We start from the raw sequence: 20846 nt of genomic DNA, 5'->3' as shown, positions 1-20846 counted from the left end.
CAAATTTTGAAATTTTGAAAGTAGTTTACCCAATATTCCAATAATATCTCCACCTCTAGTTAGACAGCTTGTCTCCCACATGGGTGATATTACTTTACTTCCCACTACCATTCTACCTACTACGATTTATTCATCCCATCCAACCCATTCCATCCAATCCCGATCCCAATCCCATAACCCGGCCATAACCCAAAACCGCACTTTATGCCAGTTCCTGTGTCAGCTGCTCGCATTTCCGCCAAAATGGTGAATAGGGGGAATATGAAGCGAAAATTGCGCCCACTTGGCTCATTGCCCTGGAACGGTCTTCTCTGGTCTTCTGGTTTTCTGGTCTCCGGTAACCGGCGACTTGGCCAAATGACTTTTTGGTCCCTGCCCGGCCACTCCCCCTTTTGGCAAGGCTCGTGTTACCCACGCGCTTTCCAATTGATGCCGCTGACTTCAACTCCAACTCCGATTGCGACTTTTGGCCTGAGCTCAAGCGATTCGCTTTTATTGTCATCGTTTTAGTTTGTCGTACGTGCTTTGGCACGTCGCCCGTTTATTGCCATTGGGCAGAAGGAGGGACGAGGACGATGTCGCGTAATTGCCGGCACTTGCCTGCTACACTGCCCAAAAATATTCCACCCATACATAAGTATAATGAACTTAACCATCCCAAAAGTTATGCTGCAAAGTGGATTCATGTTGCCTGAAAAAGCACTTTATAAAGCCCAAAATGCTTGATGTTCTCAAGCTATCATTGTTCTTTTCTTTTAAGATCTAATTACCTAAACATTATTTTCACTGTGTATGTCCCCCTGTTATTTGTTTGTGACTGTTGTTTGCTCTGTGCGGTTGGTCGGTTGCCTGAACTGCGATGGTCTTGCCCTCGCAATGGATCAGATGCCCCGGCAGAACATAGAGTTCCAACTGGACCTGAAGCTAGGGTTCTCCTGCCCATTTAATGAGGGGGTAGCTCAAGCAGTTAGTTTGTCTGGCAAACACTGGGGGTTCGTCTGAAAATGAGGGGACAACTATGGGAAGTCAACGGGTGTTTGGATACAACACTGATATGCGATATGTCCTAAACATGAAGAGTCGCATGTCATTACAAATTGAGGCAAAGAAGACACAGTCCTAGATATAGGATGATAAATAGTGGAACAAACTTAATTAACAAGCATGTTGTTAGTCTTTAATCAATGTATAAAAATAATAACTAATTCAAAAGAATTTACTACTATAAATATAAAGAGAGAAAGAAAAAAAAAAATTTATCTCTTTTAATGTCATATTATATTCGAGTAAAGCTAAAATGTTGTATTTTATTAGCATCATATCATATCATCTTATATATTTATATATAAAGTTGATGTTAGATAATTCGTTAGGCCTTAAATGAAGAAAAGTGTTTTCTTTTTTAGGAATTTTAGTCATTACCTTAATCGCCTATCTTAAGAGTCCAAACTCCACAAACTCCCCTCCCATCAGGGAGTTCCAGCTGCTGGTGCTGCCGCTTGACTGATCTGTCACCTCTGCGAATGCGACTTGCAGTAATTCCTAAATTGTTTAGGCCAACTGGAGGGGCGATGGCCAACAGGGAAATGGGACGGGGATGGGGACCAGAACCACCGTCTTCTTGACCATAATGGCGCAGGCAGTGACAGTGAGGGGCCAAAGGCAGCCGTACAAGTGCAATGACTGTCATGCTTGATGGCCAAACTGTAGGACTAGGCACACATACTTATTCTTATAGAGGTGCTGCAGGGGAAACAAAAACATCAACAACGCCAGCACATGGCAAGCAACTATTTTTATGATTTTTCCGCATAAAAATTTTAGTTGTGCGGCTGCGGAGAAGAATGCGATGATGATGATGATGAAGTCGAGGGCGGAGGCGATGGCGATGGTGATGGCGTTGAGCCATGCCATTTACAAGCGCAGATTTCCGCCTCCAGTAGAAGCATACCCAATGAAAATATTTTCCCCAAACATTCCGCTCTCATTTTCCACCCATTTCTTATTTTCCAGCTACATGCGATGCGTCAGCGAGCACATGAAGGAACTGAAGCCATTCGGGGATGTCCCGGACAAGCTGTCCCTGCAAATCAAGCGATCCTTCGTGGCCACGCGCACCTACGGACAGGCCCTGACCACGGCCTCCGAGGTGGCCAAGAAGGTTCTGAATGTAAGTTAAGATCAAACGTGATTTATAAAAAATATTTCTGCGCTAAAGAATTGCGATTATACTTATCTGCAATACTAATTAATGATTAAATGTAATAATACTTGATAGATTCATCTTTTTGAAAGGGTTTTTCTCAATTTAATTGTAATCATAAAATGTAAAGATTAAAAAAGCTTAAAATATTTTTTTATATTAACTTGACGAAATTAAAAAAATAAAGTTATTGATATTCGACGATTTTTTAGGCGCATAAAAGAAAAGCGTAATAAGGTCTAGAAAATTGTTTTGAATACATTATAACATGATTATACAGTAAATAACAGGATTATTCTTAGATTATAATCCATATGACCTATAAACACCAATTCTGTTTCGACATCTCCATTCAATTCTAGTCTACCTTTCACCTATGTAATAGAATTTCAAGGTATTATATCATACGTTCTTTTGCTAATCCTCAGGTCCGACTGAATGCCGACTGCACTGGGGCCCTGACCAAGATGCAGCACTGCGGGGCCTGCAAGGGCTATACGGAGAAGCCCTGTACCAACTACTGCGTGAACGTCATCAAGGGATGCCTGCACTACCAGCACGAGTTCGACACCGAGTGGGAGAACTTCGCCATGAACATGGACAAGCTGGCCGAGCGTCTGCTGGGATCCTTCAACATTGTGATGGTGGTGGAGCCACTCAACATCAAGATCTCCGAGGCCATCATGAACTTCCAGGTGAGATACACAGCTACAGCGGGATAATTGGATATGCTGGGGTCATTATCATTAGCATTTGCATAAACCAATCGCAATTTGTAACTCGTTTGGGCCGAGCAGCTGCTGGTTAATTTTTATCTTCGGCGGGGTTCGCAGTGGGACTCTAAGTTATGCTCGCATAAAACTGTCAGTGCGTCAGAGTGGTTTACGCATGGTTAGTTAATTCGCATACATTTCAAACGAGTCCCAAAGTAATTCTAGGGGAAAGCCGGAAGAGATCGTGGCGATTGATATGTGAGATTTAACGTTAGAAGAAATTTATGGAGTTTTTGGCTAATGAGGAAACAAATCGAATATTATAATGATTCATAAACCCCCAGTTCAAAAATCATTAACAAATCCAAAGTTGTACCATTAAAGATGGGCTTTTTACGTTCGAAAAAATGTATGAAGCTCTTGGCAAATGGGAAAACAAAAATCTCTATTATTATATTTTCAATAAAATACCAAATGTTTTTTAAATGATTCATTCTCTCCCAATTACAATTAAATCCCTACATAAATGCCAAAATGTTACACCCATTAAAAAATGATACTTCTCATGCATAAATTTTCTGTAAAAAATACACAAATGTTATTCATGATATTTACACAGAAAGCAAAAGAATAATTTACACTCGGACGGCCATAACTTATTGAATTTTGATTACAGCAATATTTTAACCCTCTCTAGACCCGCTGTCTGTTTTGAACTATCATCAGCACCGCGTTCGTTGTTTTGTTTGCCATTTTTACGATTTATTTGCACAACATTTGGCCCGCATATGAATTTAATTTATATTTCCATTTAAAATTTATACATTTCTTTTTTCAACCTCTGATTCTTCTTATTCGCTGCCTTTGTTTGTATCTATATCTAATGCTGTTGTTGTTTGTGTTTCGGCATTTGGCCTTTTAATGTGTTTACTTTTGCCCATGTTTGTTGTTGGTCGACGGCCCCATAAAAGGCGAAAAATGCAAAATAAAATGCGAAATAGTATTCAATTTTAATTCTGATTAGTTTCTTGGTCGGTGTGTCAGGCGTTTGCCCAACCTCCAAGTAAGTTGAACCGACGAACGAACCGCTTTTGATGATTACCATCTCCCAGTCGGGTCGACAGTTATGATGAACCGGAGGGAACTCTGGAGCTCTGAAACTGTGGAACTCCTAACCCAAACTCCGTAATTATATGAACTGTAAACTGCCAAGAAGATGGGCCATTGAAGGAAATAACACAGGAGATATAGGAGTGCTGATAAGACCGATGAAGCGCAAGCTTCTGTAAAGAGTTGACTCTTTGGGAAGAGGTCTCTGATCGCTCGAGTGGCTCATAATGAGTAGCCGGATGAAATCAATTCTTATCTATGGAATGGGTCAATAAAAACTAACTATAAATAGCCATTAAGAGGCTACACTCAGTGGGGTGTGAATGGAATTGCTGTTAAGTATGGAAAATTATGTGATATTCCTTGCGCAACTGGTTTCAAAAAGCCATTTCGATTCCTAGCTTTCTAATTTTAAGAAAACATTAAAAATATCAAATATCAGTTGTTTATGTGTTGGCACTTTCTATGAGGTCAATTAGGCTATAATTTAGGCTTTAATTTATTTTATTACAATGTATAGTTGGACTAGTTTGGTTTAACAGAAAATGTGTGTAATCTGAATCTGTATCTGATACTATATTTTTTTTCTGCAGGATTCTGGCCAGGACATCACCAACCGCGTGTTCCAAGGATGTGGCAGGCCCAAGCTGAAGAAAATGAAGCGATCCATTAGCCCCAAAATGCAAGGAGTTCAAGTTCTGAATGCAAAGAGCCCCGTGGAGTCGGATACTTTGGACATCGATGACACTCTGGATGAGGCCATTGTGCTGAGGGAGCGCAGAGCTGCTGAGCCAGGTTCACAGGAGTCCTCGGGACAGCAGCAGTCCCAGGAGCAGGGCGTTGGAAAGGTTGGCAATGGAGGAGGAAGCGGTGGTGGAGGAGGAGGAGGAGGAGGAGGAGGAGGAGGCGGCGGCAGTGGTGGTGGCAACAACAGGCGGCAGCAGCAACGACGCAAGCAACAGCAACAGCGACGCAAACAGCAGAACAATCGGGATGACAACGATGACGATGACAATGAAAGTGGAGGCGGTGGACGGGAACCGGTTCTAGACAGGATCGTCAGGGACATTCGCCAGCGTGTAAAGGACTACAAGAAGTTCTGGTCCAATCTGCCGCACTCCGTTTGCAGCAACGAGGATATAGCTTCCAGTTCCGATGTGGACGGCATGTGCTGGAATGGTCACACCATTGACAGGTGGGAAGAAAATAGCTTATGAAGTTAATAGATCTTTATTTAACCTACTTTTCTTTGTAGATACATGCACTCCATTACCACAGAGCATGGCTCGAATCCAGAGTTCAGTGGCAATCCGGCCAGCACCAAGCAGACCGCTCAGATGTCCGCGCAACTTAGTCACCTGAAGAATGCCATTGCTCATCTGCGAAATGCCTACACCGGTCAGGATGTAGAGTGGAGTGAACAAGGTAAGGATCCAGTACCAAATAAAGAACCATTCAAATATTATTACTCCTGTTCTGATTATAAATCCCTTGCTTTTTCAGAAGAACTGCCCTATGCAGGCAGTGGAGCAGGCTCTGGATCCGGCTCCGAAGACGACGAGGACGACGACGAGGGCTCTGGCCTGGGACCCTTCGAGCCGAGCCACAAGCCGGAAGTGGAGCGCCCCTCGGTGGATGCGGACAACGACGATGACGAGGACACCGGTGGCCACCTGCCCACGCACACATCTCGACCGACGAGCGGAGTGGACGACAAGAATCCGCTTGTTCACCCCACCCACTTTGACCAGGATCACAACGATCTGGATGAGGATCATCGGCAGGAGGAGGAGGACGAGGACTCGGATGGCGGTCACGGTGGCTCGGGGGCCAATGACAATCGATCTTCGGATGCCCCCGAGAAGATGACGCTGCGTCGCGCTCTGGTTGTCTATCTGCTGCCGCTTTATATGGCGTGGTTCGGCGGCGTATGCGTCGATTTGCTGTGATTACTCAACGTGCGAAAGGCAGCCAAGGTGGAGCACGGCTGCATCCCCTACACCTCTCAGTCATTCATCCGTGAAGCAAAATGTTATTAGCAGAACTACATGCAACCCTTATATACGAAATGCGAGTCCAAAATTTTATAAAAACTTTTGATAGAAGCAATCAAAACGCAATCGATAATATATATACGGCTCCCTTTCGAATGGTACTCTCGTCTTGACTTTGCGAATTTGAATTAGATTTAAATCTCTGGACATCAAGCTTGTGATCCATGAGCTGAAACCAAGTTCGTTAAATCTGTAAATTCAGTTTTGTAAACTCTTGGCTATTGTGAAAAATCGAAAAATGCCTGATTTAACGTTAGGAAAACAAGAAATTCGAGGAGGAGAGAGAATACGTAACGAGCCCATTTTAGTTTAGTAAGCCCCCAAATGCCCCTGTTCCCCCACACTCTAAGTCTAAGTGCGAAATTGTAATTTGTAAGCCAGAGAGCGAAAGAACGAGCGAGTGAGTGCGTGAATGTCGAGGAGTGAGTGCTTTTATCGAGTGTGAGTGCGAGCGGAGTGCCTGTTCAATGTGATCGTTTAGCAAAAATTAACTATAAACACTTTAGCCCCTAGAGACCTAAGCGGAAAACACACCTACACCTACATATTAAATTTGTATTATATTTATGCATATGCGCATATGTAACAAGCAAATTGCCACACAGCACACGAATTCAATTAGCCCCAACATGAACAGCAATAACTAATTTGTAACTGTAGTCTAACTGATAAATCTAAACAGCTGAAGTCTAATTTACGTTATCATGGCCATAGAAAAGCGTCCGAGCCACGGCTTTTGTAATTTTGTATCTTTCGTAGACAGCCCTGACTTTTGCCAGCCATCAAGCGCATTTCAAACTAAACTGAGTAAACCTACATATTTATATTTATTTTTGATTTTTTATCGGTTTTTATATATTGTATTAAAACAAATGGAAAAAGAAAAAATACAAAAAAGTAACAACGAAAGCGAGTTGCATTTTTTAATAGATTGGGGGTTATTCAAATGGTTTCAAATTTAAAAGTTACGCGCCTTTAAATACGGTGCTGCCAACACTTAAGAAATAAGTAAAGTGTAGGTACTTCCGTGTAAAATATGCTTACAGATGAGTAAAATACACCACCGCTAGATGTCGCAACTGGACCTATGTAGAAATAGCATGTAAGTTACATGTATAACTCACCGGAAGAGGAAAATTGGGGTAAGTCTGGACAACAGGACTACTAACTTGTCAGGAATGCACTTCCGGCCCATCCTAGAATGAGAAAAAAGGCCCCGCGATATTTTGACCGGTTAGACATTTATAGCTTCTTTTCCAACCACTTAGTTTCCTGTATTACGCAACATTTTCGATGCATTCCCCATAATAACAGAGTGCACTTTTTAAAATAATGAGAATAAATTTAGCATGTACACCATTCTCAATAGTTTAATGCCCTTAAATCAAATAACACGAAAAACATTTAAGTCATGCAGACAAATTCCTTACGAATTCTCTGGGTCTTCATCCTTTAATTCTTTAACATCATCGACATCTTTCTTGTCTCCAATATCTTCGTCAGCCACCAAGTCCGAAAGTTCATGATCCTGAACGTCCAACGCATCCTGCAAAGTTTCAAAATCCTGATCGGTGTCTCCTTGATCTCCTTCGAAGTAAGACTGAAGAGGCAGGCTCAACTCTGCCAGCGAATTCTCCAGAGTTGTCAAGCGAGCCAGAAGGGACTTGAGGCGATTATCGATCCCCTCAAAACTCTGGGCATCGCTCATGGTACATTCTTGATCATTTGAAGTTTGCTTCTGCACAGCAGAGCTTGTGGTGGGCGTCTCTGATGAGTTCAAAGAAGACATTATAAAAATTTTCAGATTTCTTTTTATAAGTTGTATAAGTTTGAATTTCGGAGACTGTTGATGATCGAATTCTTTAATTCTATTTATACGAAACACTGAGCGGCAATGACTCGGCCTTCTAGATATTCCTGTTTACCCATTGAAAACTTCTACCAATTTCATTGCATATTTTTCCAGTTTTGAGTTAAATCAAAATCTGATAAGGGGACATCGTTCACTTCATAGATTTTAAAAAAGGATTTGTCTTATCCGAGGAAAATCAATTCAAATCCGTGAAGCGAATAAGATTCAATCATTCAGGGTATATTGATTTCAGTCAGAAGTTTTCAACGCAGTGATGGAGACGTTTCCGACCCCATAAAGTATATATATTCTTGATCAGCATGACTAGACGAGTCGAGTAGCTTCGGTTTTTTTTAACCTCCTACGCTTGGAAATAACATTTTTTAGTTCGTTCTGGATCGGACGACTATATCATATGGCTGCCATAGGCACGATCGGAAAATTGGTGGGAAAATAATATGAAACAAATTATAGCTTCGGTGTTTTTTGACATATTATCTTATTATCTATTGGGAATATCATTTGTTGTATTTTTTATTTTTAATAATTATAACTGCAAGGGTATACAAACTTCGGCTTGCCGAAGATAACTTTCTTTCTTTTTTTGCTTGGTATAGAATCGTTTGTTACGCTTTTTTTTATTATTATTTGCTTTCAGTTCTTGATAATCTGGAATATAAGACCCTATATTTTGAATACAATTATAATCGTATAATATAACAAAAATATTTGTTCTCTGACTTTGTAGAGGTTTGATGGTACATATGTATGCATGAACTTTTATGTATTTTTTGGTATGTCGATATGTCATGGATGTTTAGGAGCATTTTTCTTCTGAAGAATACAGATGTGATGACCAATTTTGGCAATATTTTTTTCTATGTACCAAAATTATTCATCCATTCATACGACCGGCGTTTCGGAGAGCGTGGAAACTCCGACATCGAGACAACAACGAAATGGTCTCGAGATCTCAGGCGACGCTCCATCCGTCGGATATCTGGCTCTCTGTATATCTTTGGGTGCGCGGGGAGCTTCTAGTGGCTTTTTTCAGTGAGCGCGCGAGCGGCGTACGGTAAACAACTGCTGCCAACGCAACGTGAAAACTGAACGGCTGAAAAGAAAATTTCGAAACGTTAACCTGGAGCCCCCCTGTGCACACGAAAATATATCTACGAGATGCGCGAATCTTGATCCATTGCTAAAAATTTGAATTTGAATAATTACGCAAGGCGAGGCGCACGCGAGTGCGGTCGTGAAATGAAATGAAAAGTGGGCGCAGCGAAAGTGGAAATTGACGTCAATTTTCCGGTGATCACTGTGCTGAGTAACCAATTATATCAAGTGAAAGACAAATAGATAAGGATATCAGCAATCTTTCCGTTCGCTATCGGTCATCCTCAGTTCCCCGTAAGTTTCATTAGCCAATACACATAAATTTCATAAATAAACATTCGAAATGAGATAAAACTTTTTGGTGCTTCATCGTTCCTCTGGCTAAGTCAACGTTTGACTTTTAAAGTTAACGTCTTCTCCCCAGCGTTCATTTTTTATTTGCCCCTTGTGCTTACAGCTGTTCGATGGAAACCAGTTTGCCAGCGACTACATAGCTAATGTTTCTAACGATTTTTGCTTTTTGGGCCGCAACTAACTGCTGAGAGTCGAGTCTTCTAAGTGCAACAGAGACTGAAGGTTGCTGAAGCCCCAATATCTTGCCTCGTTACACGCGCAATTACCAGACTGCTGAACAACAGTTGTCAGCTGTGTGATCCATTAGAAATGACTAAAGATAAATACTAGTTATTGATAAAGTAAAGATTGGTATATTATTTAGCACCTGCCATGATGCTAAGAAAATATTCAAAAAGCCTTTTGTTCTGACATTAAGTTTTTTCAACTTGGAATATTCTTCGTTGCAATCAAATATTTCTTAAGGAAATTTATTTCTACTGATTTGTTGATGCAACATTTTTTTAATAAAGCGTTTTTTGAGGACAACCTCATCCTAGATTTAGTTTTACACGTTTGCCATTTCCGTTTTCCTTTCAATGTGGGTAAACCAAAAGGTCAATAAGTTAATATTGGATAGCTGAGATGTTGTTTCCTGTTTGTTTCAATTTAGTAAGGTACCTTATTTAATGCGAGCAATTGTGCATCTATATAAAAAAATAAACAAAAATCGCACTCGCGATTTTACCATCACATAGCAGAGCAAGGTTTCGATCCTCGGACCTCTGGGTTATGGGCCCAGCACGCTTCCACTGCGCCACTCTGCTTGCTTGAAACCCAATTGCTTTAGAGACGGGTAAGTACATATGCATATTTTTCCTCGAGCACGCAACGCTGGATTCTAGTTTGCAGCTTATCGGCCGCTTGCCCGCTTGCCATATGGCGTAGTGGATAAGACATCAGACTACCAATCGAAAGTGCCCGGGCTCAAGTCCCGCGCTCGCCTCGTATTTAAATATTTTTTTGTATAAATGTTTAAAATAGATTCTTTTTTTATTGCTCATTTTTTAGAATTTAAGGGGGTTGGCTCATGTGACAGCCGGTCGACAAGATGCAAACTAAACTCCAGCAATTTGGGTTTCACGCAAAAAAAGGCTTATGGACTTACCCGTCTCTAGAGCTCGACGGCTTCAAGCAAGCAGAGTGGCGCAGTGGAAGCGTGCTGGGCCCATAACCCAGAGGTCCGAGGATCGAAACCTTGCTCTGCTATGTGATTGTACAGTCGCAAGTGCGGTTCTTTTTTTTTTTTCAAAAACCTATATGAATTCCAGTAATATTTTAAATGCACTACAAAATGTTCTTAAAAAATATTCTGAACACATCAAATTTCAATTTTACTTTAATTATATATTATTTTAAAATAAAAACCCCATAGATAAATACCGGCTTACTTTGGGATATCTAACCTACTGCATTGTTTAACTTTATTCAGTTGTTTTAGTATAAAAGTACAAAATATGAGCTAAACTACTAAGGGATTCACTACAACTAAGGCGAAGAATAGTCCACCGCTTTGAGCACTCTCTTTACTTAATCAGTAATCCTCGTCGCAGAAGCAGCCGTCCCGCGAGTTCTCCACAATCCAGTCCAGATATTTGGTGACCCGGGTGTAGACCCCGGGATAATTGGGCCTAGCACAGCCATTACCCCAGGAAACGATTCCAATCTGTTCGAAGCGTTTGTCATCTGGTCGGAGACGCACCAGCGGACCGCCGGAATCGCCCTGACAACTGTCTCGCATTCCAACGCCCGGATAACCCGAGCACATCATGTTCTTGGTGATCATTTTCTGGGTGTAGTTCGTCTGGGCAACGCATTCGTCGTTGTCGAGGACAGGAACCTCGACCTCCTGCAGCAAACACGAGGGTTTTCCATCCTCCTTAAGAGTTCCCCAACCGGTGGCTATGGCCTTTGTGCCGACAAATAAATCCTGACGCTGCTCCACACGCGGAAGGCAGATCGGTCGTATAAAACTGGTGATCGGCACCCGGTCATTCAGACGAAGTAGGGCTATATCATTGTCGAAGTTCGAGAAGCTGAACTTCTGGCTGAAGGCGCGCAGCACAAAGCGGGTTTCCGGGCGCTCCTTGTCGTTGCAACGGTCGTGCTCGCCGAAGGTCACCTTGATCATGAACCACATGAAACCCTTGACGCAGTGCGCAGCCGTCAGCACGTAGCGATCGTTGATCAGGGTCCCGCCACAGTAGAACCTGTTGAAGTAGCTCAGCCGCGCCATCCATGGGTACTCGCTGACGCCCGTCGTCGTGCCGCCCACGATCCTCGACTCGTCATTGCGCTCTCCGCATCTGAAAAAAATAGAAGATGAAAAGAATCAGTGAAATATATATTAATAAAAATTAAAATTAATAAAAAATGTTTAAAAGCAAAAAAACTCAGTATCAGAGGTTAAATCAGAAGTTAATAAACATTCTAAATTTTTACAATCTTCCCTTCAAGTTTTAAATTCTTTGTTGCATTTGTCCTAAATATTACTGCAAACTTATTTTAAATTATTTGGTTTGTATAATAATTTATATAATTATATATAATTATAATAATAATTATATATAATTTTATGCTATTGAGACATCTTTGTGTACACAGTACATTTTTATAATGATATAAAAAATGATCTTATTAAAAACTAAGTTTCCAAAAAAGTTAATATTTACATTAACTTTAAATAAAATGGTTTGTTGAATTTTTAATTTTGATTGAAACGTTCTATAAACATATGCATAAGAAAGTTCTTTAGAAAACACCAAACCGCCAAGTCTTTATATAAAATCTGATAAATTAAGCAGAGTCTAATACTTGAAGTCACCTCCTTAATAAGCCTACATTAAACAACATTTCCGACGATTAGACCTCTCACGAGGAAAGAGAAAAATGGATTGGGTCAAGGGTGATCGCCATCTCTGCCGATCGAAGTTCAGGGTTCAGCAACCCCGCCATAAAGAAAGTGTCAAAGTGCTTTATGGAGGGACATAAAATAAATGAGCGATTTTTGCAGATTTTATGGCCGCCATCTGCAGAGGCACGACTACAACGCGTTACATTAAACAGGTTTTTAATTACCACTGGACAACAACAGAACGCCGTATGCAGCCAAAATAAAAATCTTCCACCGGGTCGGAAAGGAAGCGTAACAAGTTATCTCTTTTTTTTTGTTTTGTATTTTATTTATTTTGGCCACACCACAATCAATCGATCCGGCCGCAACAAGTATTTGGGATTCAGATTTTGTGTGTGTGCTTAATCGTGTCATTGCCCCAAAATGGTGGCCGGCCTGGCCGAGAGGCGTCCCGAAACAAAGAAGCAAAATGTGCGACGGCGACCCACTTAGGAGACGGCCAAGACAGGCTAAGACGGAAAAGACGGCCAAAAGCCGAAGAAAACGTCGGCGGCATTCCCCTGCCTCCCGCGCAGACATTAATATGACATGACGCATTGAATGTGCGCCTTATACAGTATCTGCCGTACGCATCTCTATCTGTATCTGCTGGGTGTACAAACAACGCACACGTTCCTAAAAGCCAAACAGAGACTGTTATCAAATCGTATGCAAATCAGTTTCTTTTCTTCTCTCAAATGCAAAAAAATAAACATTTTATATATAGAAATAAAACGGGTTTTAGGTCTTCATTAACAAATAGAAGAACGACTATCGATTCCAAGTAAACTTTATGGCTTTTAGAGATTCTAAAGAAACACAGATTTAGGGGATTTCAATTAAAAGCGAACTTTGAGTTACGAAAACTCTTTACTAGAGAAAATTTATTTTTAGCCTCTGGAGATCCTTTCCAACTCCCTTTAGAATCCGTTTTCTTTTGTTGTCAATTTTAACGGCCGACTCTATAAATACCCTTGGGTGTTTCCTTATGCCAAAAGCCAAAGTTGAATTCCCAATTGGTAATGCAATTTGTTTAATGGCCACACAAGAATGCATTCCGAATGCAATTCTTCAGAGAGAACCTGGCTTTGAGGTCATGCCGGGAATTGGCTTTTCGAAACGGCTAACAAATGGGCAAAAGATTCTTTTGGGATAAAAGGTATGTGCTAAAAAAATGTTTAAGGCGATGCCCACTGCTGATTTAAAGGAATGCAGCCTATTAGTCTTTAAAATGGTTAAGGGTAATCTTGTGTAAGTTGGTTTGATTTAAATGCTTGCCCTATAGATATGCACAACTACCATATTTGTAAGGTCACTCAGACTCTATGTTTTCGGAAATAATATATTATAGCTTAATAGCTTAATCATATAGATACATTTCCTTTTGGTATTTTCCAGATTAAAGGGAATTTTAAATTGAAAACAGAGCAATCAATCGATTTTATTTTGGCTTTGTCTTAAAGTTTCCTGTTCCTAACTCAAAAGGAACAGACACGTCTTCTATTGCGTGACCTCCTCGCAGGCACTAAAATCCACCTGTAACTTTAACTGTTTGTGCCATTTGGGTGCCGTGACAATGACAACGCCAGAGTTGTTTATCACTTCTCTTGGCCGTCTAACTGGAAGTTGTCATCATGGCCATGACAGCTTTTGTATCTCAGCGTGCGTGTTGCATCTTCGTAACTTAAAGTTCTCTGTCTGTATCTGTATCTGTATCTGTCTCGGGGGACCAACTCACCTGCAGGAACATGTCGGCGATGTTTGGTTCTGAGCTGCCGGCGAATTATTGCGATTGAAGGCACCGAACCAATTCTTGATCGGATTTTGCCGGAATACAGGTTTATTGGCATTGGCATTGGCATCCGAGGAGGAAGCGTTGACGGCTCCGATTTTCAGCTTCTTTGACTGATGGTGGGCTGCACCCAAGGCTTGATATTTGCCCGGAATGGAGGATAAAGATGATGTTGCTGTTGATGTTGCTGGTGTTGCTGGTGTCGCTGGTGTTGCTGTTGCTGTTGTCGTAGTTGTTGCTGCTGTGAAAATCAGGCAGGAAGCGATGGCCAACACGAGTGGCCAGTGACGTAAGTGGAGCATCATCGTCTTCATCTTCTGCCCGCTGGTTATGCAATTCAATGCATGTAAGCTTAATGAGCCTTTTGGTCGTCGTAGCGGTCCCGACGATCTATGTATGCCGTTCCGTTATCGGAATATATTTCGGATTCTCGTTCTGCTTGTTCTATCGCGGGGAATTTTTCGAAATCTCCACCTCAGCTCGCACTCCACTTGTTAATTATGCAAATCAAACACGGTTTCTTTATGACTTATTGTTGTTGCACTAATTGAACCATTTCACATGACTGCAAACTGTCCACAAGTCGCGCCCTAATCCCAGCGAATTTCTCGATCTGTTTGTTTGCACTTCGCTATATGGCTGCTAAATAATGATCGCTATATGGTTAGTTCGTACCACCACCGCGCACGCGAAAGTCTGCAAGTCGACTGATACGAGGCGCTGGCGCAGAAGAGCGACTAAGCCATTTTACCAAGGCCCCCGAAACGGCGCAGTCGACGTCGAAGTTGGCGCCGGTGGGGCAAAGAAAGTTGCGCATGCGCAGCGCGGCGTGCGTTGGCAGCGACGCCGGCAGAGCAGAGCGCAGAGACAGAGCTTACATTGGAAAAAAATCGAATGATCTAGAGATAAAAAAAGAAAATAAAGAACATTTTCAAGATTTTTGAATCCACCTTTTGACTTTTTTTACTTTTAAGTATAACCTACACACTATTACATTGTATAATCAAAATATTACGGAAGTTAAGATATTTAGTTTAAGAAACGCTGGCTTTTTAGGACATTTTTAGAACCTTGAAGATGTTTTTTTTTAGGTTAGAAAAAGTTCTTGTACCTACTTAATTTTCTTTATTTGAAACAAATTTTCTTTAAGAATATGTTATTTTTAAAATTTGTAAAAAGAGTCGCCATTGACTCCAAATTTGAAATATTTATTTGAGCTTAAGAGTATACCTACAAACATATATTGAAATTAAAGTCTGTGATCCTCACCTTCAATCACGCGTTTTGGAGCAGTGTAGAGAGTTGGCCAAGACAGAACGAAGAGAGCAGACGCATTTTTGTTGGCTAACCTGGGTTCTCAATATGCTAATGTGACAGTTTGCTTTGGCTAAGTTTTTTCCCCTTTTTTTTGGATGGAGTGTGTGCGTTGGGAGTTCTTGGTTCTTCCTCTTTCCTGCTGTCGCCGACATCGTCTGTTTAACGTTTGTTTATTATGCTCGCAACGTCAATACACCGTGAAAATTTGAATCAATGGGGTGGAGATTTGGGTATTAAAGGTTATTAACCGGTTTAATTGCCCGAAAGCCCTAATAAATCAATTTGAGATTTAAGTGCCACATACCAAAAACATTTTACATTCTTATGTTCAGGCTATCATTGAGAACTTGTTCTCAGTGCAAGAATAGCAAATATTTTCTAATGGCTCGCAAGCACTTACAAAGTGGAAGTGGTAACAAGGGTCCCTCCCCACGGCCAACACAAACATCCTTTAAGATCGGCAAATATGAGCCTAAAATATCAAGTGGGCGAGAGAGAGATTTATAATTTATATATATATATTTCTGATCGCAATAATATGCTCATGAGGGCCCACACACACACAGACATTTTAGTTTTCCATCATTTCAGCCCTTTCATCTTTTCCGACGCCTTTTCACCTGTCCGGGGAAAGAGAGAGGGAAATCCAGCTATATTTTCGCATTTTCATGTTCATTTGCCGCTGCATGATTTAACAAAAAAATAAATAAAATCGGGTAATTTCATTTTTTGCACTTGCTCAACGACGAAAGTGTTATTTAAATTACTTTAAATATGCTCCAACTGAACTCAGCTACCACGGTTGACCCAATTAAGTTAAATGGAAATTCATTAAAAATGTCGCACATCAAATCATTTCATTGTGTGTTTCGGTAATGTATCGAGTGCATGCAGACATTCCTTTTGAAATATGAATCGTTTAATTGTCATTAAGTCGATTAATGTCAGTGGACAGATGGCAAATGAATGTCATCGGCAAAATGGAAAATGTATTTTCAGCTAAGTGAAGTGGAACAGAGGCATAAATGCTTGTTTCATAGTTGACTGGCACATAATTGATAAGAAAATGCACTAAATACTTACTGAACACTGTTGTATTAAATGCACTTTGAGGATTTTTTGGGATTATATAGTCGTTTAACAGGAAATTGCCTTGAAATTCCTTAAAATACCGAAGAAATTGTCTTGAATTCCAGCTTAATAATCCATTCAGACACTCCCTATAACTTCCTACCATGTTCTCTTACCATTTCCATTGCAATTTCCCCGATTTCCATACACACTCACCAGACAATCGTTCACTTACAATTACCCTCTTATGCAAAACTCAACAATCCATGCCAAAAAAAATAAAAGTAATCTCGCCATAAGATGGGCAAATGCAATGGGGTTCCTTATTAATTGAAAGCATGCAAATTTCGCCTCTTCTAACATATTAAATTATGAATTGCTTTCTTTTCGGGCAGCAGACACTCGTAATTGTTAATTGGAGGGAAGCCAACTGAGACACCACGAGAGGGTTAGAAAGGTTAGAAACCCAGGGGACCAGAAAGCGATTCCCTGACATGCGAGCCAGAGTTTTGAATCCGTGACGACAATCATTGCATCATAGAGATTATCAAGCATTATTGGGAGTAGCCAAGCAAGATGAGTGCCGCCGGCTGGCTGGATATGAATGCAGCCCTCGAGAACCTCAGATCTCCGCCGGAGTCGCAGTCCCCCCAAAAACCCAGAAGAAAGCGCAGGAGCAGTTATGCCGGACGCAGTGCCTCCACAGCCGGAGTTCATGGACGTGGCAGCATTGGCACCATAAGCTCTGGAATCTTCAAATCCTTCCGAGAACGATTCCTCAGCAGCTCCTCTGGGGAGTCCGCGAACTATCGCAAACTAAGGCAAAGGGATGCGGAAACGGGGAGAATCGGAGCAAATGCATCCAGTTCCAGCGAAAGTTCTGGAGAGGATGAGGAGCCCAGCAGCAGCAGCAGTGTGGAGGATCTGTTCGCAAACGAGGCGGAACGTCGCAAATGGCAGAGGAAAACTTCGGAACAGCGACGCAGGGCAGCCAGAAAAAAGGTTAGTGGTCCTTTTTATAATTCTATGCACTTGAAAAACGTAGAAATTACTTTTTGGTATAAAAGGAAGCTTCCAAAAAATTTTTTAATTAAAAATACTCTTGGATCTTGGGATATAATGAATGGAGCTAAGTTTCTATTAGAATTGTGAAAATTTTATTGAGATTTAATTGCGGTAGAATACTTTCCACACATTATACCGTATGGTCTATTGATCTTCCTATAATTTGTAAAAAATCTATTTGCACCCATGACCTTATACTATAAAACCTTAAAAATGTATTATAAATCCAACTAAATTGTTTCCCATTGCTTCCATTGTCAAATGTCTAGTGAAATAATATTATGGTAAAAACTGTAAAGTTTTTTCCCCACACGCCTGGAATTTATTTACAACATATGTGATAATTATAATATATTTGTATGCCTCTATGAGACGACGTATGTTGTTTTAAAAGTTCAGAAGTTGCCTATACCTACTCATTATTAAATAGCTTCAAAAGAAAGCTTACATTAACTGCTTTGCATTTTGATGTTGCTGTCAGCTGATTTTTGATATTCCAATCAGGTAGAAGACCTGTTACTGCAGTTACGCGTGCGACTTTATCAAACTTTGATTCGTTTCCGAAATTGGTTCACTCTCAGCACGAACTGTCGCATGGAAAACTATAAGCATTCCATTTCAGTTTCGTTTTCGTTCACTGACGCGGCTCATTTGCATTAAATTACATTTAATTTCATTAGTATATTGGATAATTGTTTTAATAGCTTGGGTGTGGTCAAGCAGTAATGGATGGTATTTGATAACTATTTAATGAGGTATACTTTTATAATGGGGTTACTGGACGCTACGCTCTGTTTGTGAGTCGTGTGTTTGCATTTTCACTTTCGTTTTTCTTGGTAAAGTAATTTAAAAAGAAAATAAAAATATTTTTAAAGGAAATTTGTATTCTAATCATATTCTTTACATTTGACTTAATATTCGCTTTACACAAAAAACGTATTTTACAACACACATTATTACTATTACATATTTAATTAACTATTTCTTAGAATTATCACATACTAAAAAATATGTGTGGAAACCAATACTGTTCTTTTAAGTTTTCTGAAACACACATTTTAAAATCGTTTTACAATTATGAAAAATATTTATAATGATACAATTTATATGATATATTTTATGATATATAGTTCAAACCCTTTCCACTGTGCTTGTCTCTCCCCCGAACAGCTGATGGGAAAGCTTTCACTCCGCATTGTTTACAAACAACCGGCTAAAAGCTGCCAAACTCTCTCTTACTCCCAATCTGTTTTTCCATTTTCCACTCTTTACTCTCGTGAGTGATTTTAGCGCCGGGCTTTCCACTAAGCTCAAGTCTCAGCTTCAAGTTTTAGTCTTACGAAGATTTCGGCTTAACGTTTTTGTACTGCGACCTCCTAGGATTTTCTTCTTATATTTTTTTCTGACCATTTCGTGGTCCAGTGGATTTTAAAGCCGCAGCCGCTTAAAGTTGCGCGCCTTTTTGGCTTATCTTTTGTGTGTTTGTTTGTTTGTTTGTTTGTTGGCATTGCTTAGCCGCACCGTGTGCCGTGTGTGTGCGAGAGAGAGAGGGGAGATGTTGCGATGTTAGTTTTATTTTTATGCTGCTCCTGACTCGCTTGACTGCACATCCTGTTCATCCCGTTTTCCCGTTTTACCATTTTCCCATTTTGGCTTCGTGGCCATGTTTTTTTTCCGCAGCGAATTATTCAGCTAGGCATATTTATTTTAAAGTTACACAGAGAAAATTCTAATCCAAAAAGCAATATGGTTGTTCTTAAAATCTTTGGACCATTTATATTTATTTAAAATATAATATCTTTAACAAATTTACTTAGGCACTTCACTTAATCTTTAAAAATATAAACAGAGAAGTATTATTTATTTATTTTTTATTGAATAAATCTTGAAAGACCATTAAATAAAACAACATTTTTAATAGGCCATTATGGCAATACCTAATTTTCCAAGTGCATTGCCAAGAATTTTTCAGTTATGCTCGCCGAAATGAAACGTCCAAAAAATATAAAAATAAATGGCCAAAAATTGTGCGCCAGTATGTCGCCCGAAGAAAAAAAGAAGCGAATGCAATCTGTAGACCCAGATCTATGACGGGAACTTGGCCCCAACTTTCTCCTTTCTCCGGCGGCTGGCCAACGCTTGCATAACCCAAACCAACTCCCCATTTTCCCGCCAGGTGGGCCCCAGGCCCACATCCGCACATGTGGCTCAATGATTTATGCACGCTACTTAATGCCTTCTTAATTACATTTTATGTTACAACCGAAAAATAATAATATCTTGCTGAAAAACAGCAGACAAGATGGGAGAAGTAGGGGCCGCTCACATATCACATTCCTTTGGGGGGCGGAATGGGTGGAATGGGGCTGGTTGGATGGGCGGAAGGACACGTCCCAGCTGCCAACACAATGCGGAAAACGCTTTCACTTTTACCCTTGGTGCAGCTGGTGTCCCTCTTTTCCTATTTTCGCCGCCTTTTCCCATGCCCCCCAAACCATATGCGACTAAAACAAAAATCTATTTGGCAATGGCCTTGGGCTTAGGGCTATAAGAGGGGTGCTTTCGGGAGGGTTTTCGAGTTTTTTTTTTTTTGGGACAGACGTTCTTGTGTATTCAGTCAACACAAATTTGCGTGGCCTTTTTTGGTAAGGGGCTCGGGTTTTTTTGTATCCCCCATCTGCAGTTCATTGAAATGTGTGCGACAAGCGAAATACAATTACACCATGGATTCATGTTCATTGTCTGGATGCGTGACGTCAGCCGGGGGCTCGGGGCGTATATCCTATCCCGGGGTGCATTCCGATGCGAACCAATACCCTCTCTGTGTTGACAGTGATAGTTGGATTGCAATGCGAGCCCAAGGTGAAAGTTCAGTTACGTGATGTTTGCCCTGCTTTCGGGAAACAGATTCCAGTGGCTTTTTGTTTCGCAGACAAATAAAAGTGGCCCCATCAGATGGGATTTAAATGAGGATTTACTTTAACATTTCAGCAAAGGGTGGGGGAAATGGTGAAAATGTATTTGTAAAAAAAAGGATTTATTTACGAAGGAAAAAGGCGTCGTTGTTTGGTAAAATAATTCAAAGAGTTTCTGGGGAAATAAAATATTAACTGTAAAGGGGGACATTCATTTTTTCCTTTAAGAATTTCGTATTAATTTAATAGTAATTTACTATATTTATCTAGAGCGAATTTTCCAGTATCTTGATTTATTATTTTTCCTATTTATACTTTTCCAAGAATCTTTCATCGTAACAATCAAAGGTTT

The 20846-nt window shown here is 40.5% G+C and overlaps 4 protein-coding genes and 2 non-coding genes across 6 annotated transcripts in view; 3 read left to right on the top strand and 3 right to left on the bottom strand.

Moving 5' to 3' along the window:
* The window catches only part of LOC119554169 (glypican-4), a 42903-nt gene extending 35919 nt beyond the window's left edge, over positions 1–6984 (top strand). Inside the window, exons 4-8 of the mRNA XM_037864958.1 lie at positions 2014–2170; positions 2632–2898; positions 4620–5221; positions 5282–5451; positions 5530–6984. Of these exons, the coding sequence (XP_037720886.1) occupies positions 2014–2170; positions 2632–2898; positions 4620–5221; positions 5282–5451; positions 5530–5975 (1642 nt within the window). The 3' untranslated portion in view covers positions 5976–6984. The remainder of the gene's footprint in view (positions 1–2013; positions 2171–2631; positions 2899–4619; positions 5222–5281; positions 5452–5529) is intronic.
* A 449-nt stretch (positions 6985–7433) lies between these two features.
* On the bottom strand, positions 7434–7980 carry LOC119554560. The gene has a single exon (XM_037865531.1). It carries the CDS (start codon positions 7867–7869, stop codon positions 7507–7509), a length of 363 nt encoding a protein of 120 aa, XP_037721459.1. The 5' UTR covers positions 7870–7980; the 3' UTR covers positions 7434–7506.
* Positions 7981–10136: 2156 nt separating this feature from the next.
* On the bottom strand, positions 10137–10208 carry Trnam-cau. Its single transcript has one exon. It is a non-coding gene; the product is annotated as a tRNA-Met (tRNA).
* A 370-nt stretch (positions 10209–10578) lies between these two features.
* Positions 10579–10650, top strand: Trnam-cau. Its single transcript has one exon. It is a non-coding gene; the product is annotated as a tRNA-Met (tRNA).
* Positions 10651–10975: 325 nt separating this feature from the next.
* On the bottom strand, positions 10976–14440 carry LOC119552524 (venom protease). Its single transcript, XM_037862143.1, has 2 exons — positions 14073–14440; positions 10976–11747 (listed from the first exon to the last, which is right to left on the bottom strand). Exons 1-2 carry the CDS (start codon positions 14438–14440, stop codon positions 10976–10978), a joined length of 1140 nt encoding a protein of 379 aa, XP_037718071.1.
* Positions 14441–16962: 2522 nt separating this feature from the next.
* LOC119553854 (venom dipeptidyl peptidase 4) overlaps positions 16963–20846 on the top strand; it is a 74083-nt gene continuing 70199 nt past the window's right edge. Inside the window, exon 1 of the mRNA XM_037864502.1 lies at positions 16963–17516. Coding sequence (XP_037720430.1) covers positions 17091–17516 — 426 coding nt within the window. The 5' untranslated portion in view covers positions 16963–17090. The remainder of the gene's footprint in view (positions 17517–20846) is intronic.

Source organism: Drosophila subpulchrella, chromosome 3L, assembly GCF_014743375.2.
Source record: "Drosophila subpulchrella strain 33 F10 #4 breed RU33 chromosome 3L, RU_Dsub_v1.1 Primary Assembly, whole genome shotgun sequence".
Classification (NCBI taxonomy): Eukaryota; Metazoa; Arthropoda; class Insecta; order Diptera; family Drosophilidae; genus Drosophila; species Drosophila subpulchrella.
This window is presented reverse-complemented; position numbering and strand designations above follow the sequence as displayed.

What these genes read in the sequence shown, in the direction of transcription:
- LOC119554560 (XM_037865531.1), bottom strand. Translation starts at nt 7,869, where the DNA reads ATGTCTTCTTTGAACTCATCAGAGACGCCCACCACAAGCTCTGCTGTG.
- LOC119552524 (XM_037862143.1), bottom strand. Translation starts at nt 14,440, where the DNA reads ATGAAGACGATGATGCTCCACTTACGTCACTGGCCACTCGTGTTGGCC. An exon ending in TCGCCGACATGTTCCTGCAG is followed by an intron (nt 11,748 to 14,072) that starts GTGAGTTGGTCC and finishes TATTTTTTTCAG; the next exon opens with ATGCGGAGAGCGCAATGACG.